The sequence below is a fragment of the Carex rostrata genome, chromosome 23 (assembly GCF_964058835.1).
Source record: "Carex rostrata chromosome 23, lpCarRost1.2, whole genome shotgun sequence".
Classification (NCBI taxonomy): domain Eukaryota; kingdom Viridiplantae; phylum Streptophyta; class Magnoliopsida; order Poales; family Cyperaceae; genus Carex; species Carex rostrata.
This window is the reverse complement of record NC_135940.1, coordinates 6,933,613-6,937,872: the sequence shown is the minus strand read 5'-3', so window position 1 is coordinate 6,937,872 and position 4,260 is coordinate 6,933,613. Positions and strand designations below refer to the sequence as shown.

Sequence of the window (4,260 nt, the reverse complement as noted above, 5' to 3'; positions counted from 1 at the left end):
TCTTTTGACCAACATTAATTCACACATTTGGTCATTCTTTTATTTTTATTTTTTTGCTTTGAACTTTTATTTAAATTTGGATACTATTACAGAAAGAGAATTAATAAAAATACAAAAGAGGAAACGATACATGGAGAGCGCTCAATCTATGCGAAAAAGATTAAATGTTTGTTTCCTTGTGTAGCTCTCGGCACATCAAATGTTCAATGAATGAAATTTACACCAACACGTTCAATGAATATTGAACAAAAGATACACTCCTTTGTGCATTTATTCTATAAATACCGGCACAAGGTTGTCAAACAATTCACCAAATACATTCAATATTTCTTCTTTAGAGTCTGCATACAATACATTTCTGACTATTTTGCTTGGAGCTGTGCAAAAAGGAAGCAACCTCCCCTATTTTGTGTCTCAAGCCTTAACAGATAAAATTGACAAGCCTGTTGATACGTAAGAGGAAGGAATGGAGAAGACGGCATCAACAGCAACTACTGGTGTCGAGATGGGGCTTGACCACGATCGAATCATCAACCTCAACATGTTAGGGATCTTCTCTAGCTACCTTCTCTTTCTCGTTTGTTTCTTAATTTATCTTATTTTTTTGTACTGGTTTTGGAGTAATTTAACTCTGGTGTCGAGATGGACTAGGATTTTATTCTTTTCTTTTTTACTTGATAAATTATAAATTTGTTGATTAGCTTTGTTTAGTATTTTTTTTTTCATCTTAACTTGTTTTATATTGGTACCATCAGCTCCAAACAAACTCAAATCATTGAGTAATTAATAGTGACTTTGGAAACTTTTGCATTGGTACGACCTTGTAGGTGAATATTAATTACTTTTTTTTGGGCTCTCTTTAATATTCAACTTTAGATTTATTCCATATGATATGTATTGAACAATTGGGGGGGGGGGTCAATAATGAAATATTATTCAAGTACTTTTATCTGGGTGAAATAATAAAATATCTAAAAACTTAGCTATTCAACTGGAAACTGATCATAAAGTGCATTGTCATAATATTGTAGCATTCACTTTGCTAATGTTAATTATTATTTTGATCTCTGCATTGTATAAAGTTAAAATTGAACTATGCAGGGGGGACCCGACTATGTTTGAGCCTTTCTGGAGGGAGTTTGGCGACAATGCAACTGTGGTAATTCCCGGATGGCAGAAGATGAGCTATTTCTCTGGACGAGGGAACCTTTGTTGGTTTTTGGAGCCTGAATTTGCAATTGAGGCACGACGCCTTCACGGAATTGTAAACAATGCAGTTACTGATGGCCGCCATCTCATCGTTGGTGTGGGGTCCACTCAGCTGATACATGCCACTCTTTTTGCTCTCGCTTCCACTGAGACTCGCCATCCTGTTAACGTTGTCTCTGCTGCACCATATTACTCGGTATGATCTTAGTTAAATTTTACACACTTGTTGTTGTTGATTTCAAAATTTACTGACGATCCCGTTGAATCTGGACTGATTTAATAGAACTGTTGCAAAACGTTTTTGAGGGGACTTACAGAATGTGGTGAAGTAAATTTCCTATTCTATTATTGTTTACTATGAAATGCTTGTGGATCCACTGGTGAATTAAATTCGTAGGAACAGTTTATTGCCTGATAATATCATATTCTTTAGATTATAAAAAAAATAAAAATAAAGATAATATCATATTCTTTGAAGGTTACCTGGCAGTATGGCACTGCTATATCACATTTTCAGGTGTGTTCTATCTATAGAAGGATAAGGGGATAAGCAGATAAATTTGATCTCATTATGTTTATGTTTGATATAAGTATAAGAAAGAAAGATAATGAGATAACTCTTTTAATAAAGTACTCTCTAGGGCATTTATGAAATATATTTTTCTACTAAGTCCTTGTACAATAATTTTTTATTTTTTTATTTTGAAAGAGTTCGTCGCAACAATTTTTTGCGAAACCAACAAAATTACTTCTGAAATATTTAAATTAACAAAGAATTCAATTTCAAAAATTTATTTTAGTAAATATATTTATATCATCCTATGTATGTTACTTATCTCAACTGTTATACTGAGTGATCATTTAGAAAGAATTTATTTTTGATTTGGTTATAAGTTACCTTCAAGTTTTATATTCCTTTTATTCAACTATATCCTGTGAGATTGATCAGTATACACTCCTCAATGTCTTGTGAGCTGCTAGTGACATTCAGGCAATCATATGGTTCAATTGATCATTCTCTTTCGGGTCTTTAACTGAAGAACAATAAATTTTACCAAACGGATTCTCTGGACAAGTCTTATATCAAAACAATAGTTTAACAAGTGTATTTGTATAACATTATAGTCATGTACCTAGCCGAGATTAGCAAAAGTCTAACCTTATTTAATAAATGTCTGGCAAATAATATGCACACACTATTCTACCATCATGTTTTTCTCTCTGTTTCATATATATTTTGTTAAATCATGTGTTCTGTCAATGTTATAATTAGAGAATTTATCTGGAGAGACTATCGAACTAATTAAGCAATACACAAACTTCAAAAGAACTATGTAAGCAACGTATTATAAGATAGAAAATCTGAAGCCAGCAATGCACTAGAATTTCATTTTACATGCATTCTTAAGAATAAGTACATAAAGTCACATAATTTTTTTATTCGCTTTTTACATTTTAATTACAGATGTATTCAGGTATGGTTGACTTCATGAAATCGAAACTGTTTCACTGGGCTGGGGATGCAGCCACCTACAGAGGGGATGACAACTTCATCGAACTTGTTTGCAGCCCCAACAATCCAGACGGAGCGATTAGAGATGCCGTACTTGGCCATGAGGTAGGGAGAAGGGTCCATGATATGGCATACAATTGGCCTCAGTACACCCCTATGCGAGGCGCGGCCGACCAAGACATAATGCTCTTCACAGTGTCAAAAGCCACCGGTCATGCCGGCACCCGTATTGGGTTAGCACAACGTCATCAATTTTTAATAATATGTAATTATTATCTTTAATTGTCTTTTAACCCATAATTTATATGTTTATTCCATGATAGCTGGGCCCTGGTCAAGGATGAAGCGGTGGCACGAAAGATGGTAGAGTTCATCGAAATGAACTCCATTGGAGTCTCAAAGGACTCCCAAGTTCGAGCAGCTAAGATTCTCAAGGTCATCTCAGATGGCTATGAGTTTCCAAATCCTGAGGGGATCGGCCAATTCTTTCACTTTGGTCGGCGCATGTTGGCTGACAGGTGGCAGAGGTTGCGTCAGGCCTTGGACACATCCGGACAGTGCAGCCTTCCTCGGTTCTCCCTTCAATTCTGCGAGTTCTCCAAAGAACACGCAGAAACATATCCAGGTATCTGCAACAAGATAATATCAGTGTCTTTAAATTAATTTGCTGAAGAAGAAAAATCTGATTAGTTTTTATTTTTTTTATTTTTTTATCTTACTGAAGGTTTTGCATGGATTAGATGTGAGGATCAGAAAATTAAGGATTGCGAAGCTTTCTTTAAGAGCATCAATGTGTGCACAATGAGTGGGAGACGCTTTGGGGCTGGTGCAGAGTTTACTAGAATAAGTATGTTGGATACGGATGAGAATTTTGATATTTTCATCAAACGCATCACATGCTTAGATTGATGGATTGGAATTTTGTTCTTGCGAGGTCGAGGTTCAAATAATGGTTTTGTTAGTGAATTAAGTACTTCGAGTGTTTGGTTTTATTTGTAATATTGTTCTCTAATACTAGCTAGCACCTAGTTGTACCAGGATGGAATGTTGTGATATGAGAACTAATTCTGTGTTTTTGCATATTTGTGGAGCTTTAGCTGCTTTAGGGATGTAAAAAAGTCATGTTGTTGTGATCGAACACTACATCACAGCACGCGTGCCAGCAGTCATGTGTGTCGTGACTTCCATTCGGAAAAAACGGCATGGCACCACATGTCATGCAAACTGGTTTAATAACAGTGAGATACAAAACGTGATCAAACGTTGACTATACATGACGTGTGTGTTGTGACTTCCATTCGGAAAAAAACAGCACGGCACGGCACGGCACGTGACACAATACGACACAAAACGTGATCAAACGTTGACTATACATGACAAATAACATTATATATTATGTCATTATTCATCCCAAATAACAATTCAAATTCCAAACAATAAATTTATCATTTATACTTACATTTTTTTTTACAAAGTTGCTTCTTTGTTTTACAAGTATTTTATTAATTTTGACTTTTTCTGATTTTTTCTTAGTTAAA

The 4,260-nt window shown here is 35.1% G+C and overlaps 1 protein-coding gene across 1 annotated transcript; it reads left to right on the top strand.

Moving 5' to 3' along the window:
- Nucleotides 1-367: 367 nt before the first annotated feature.
- On the top strand, nt 368-3,673 carry LOC144574777 (tryptophan aminotransferase-related protein 2-like). Its single transcript, XM_078324834.1, has 5 exons — nt 368-543; nt 1,102-1,405; nt 2,675-2,955; nt 3,046-3,347; nt 3,447-3,673. The coding sequence occupies exons 1-5, from the start codon at nt 467-469 to the stop codon at nt 3,629-3,631; spliced, it is 1,149 nt and encodes a 382-aa protein (XP_078180960.1). The 5' UTR covers nt 368-466; the 3' UTR covers nt 3,632-3,673.
- Nucleotides 3,674-4,260: the final 587 nt, after the last annotated feature.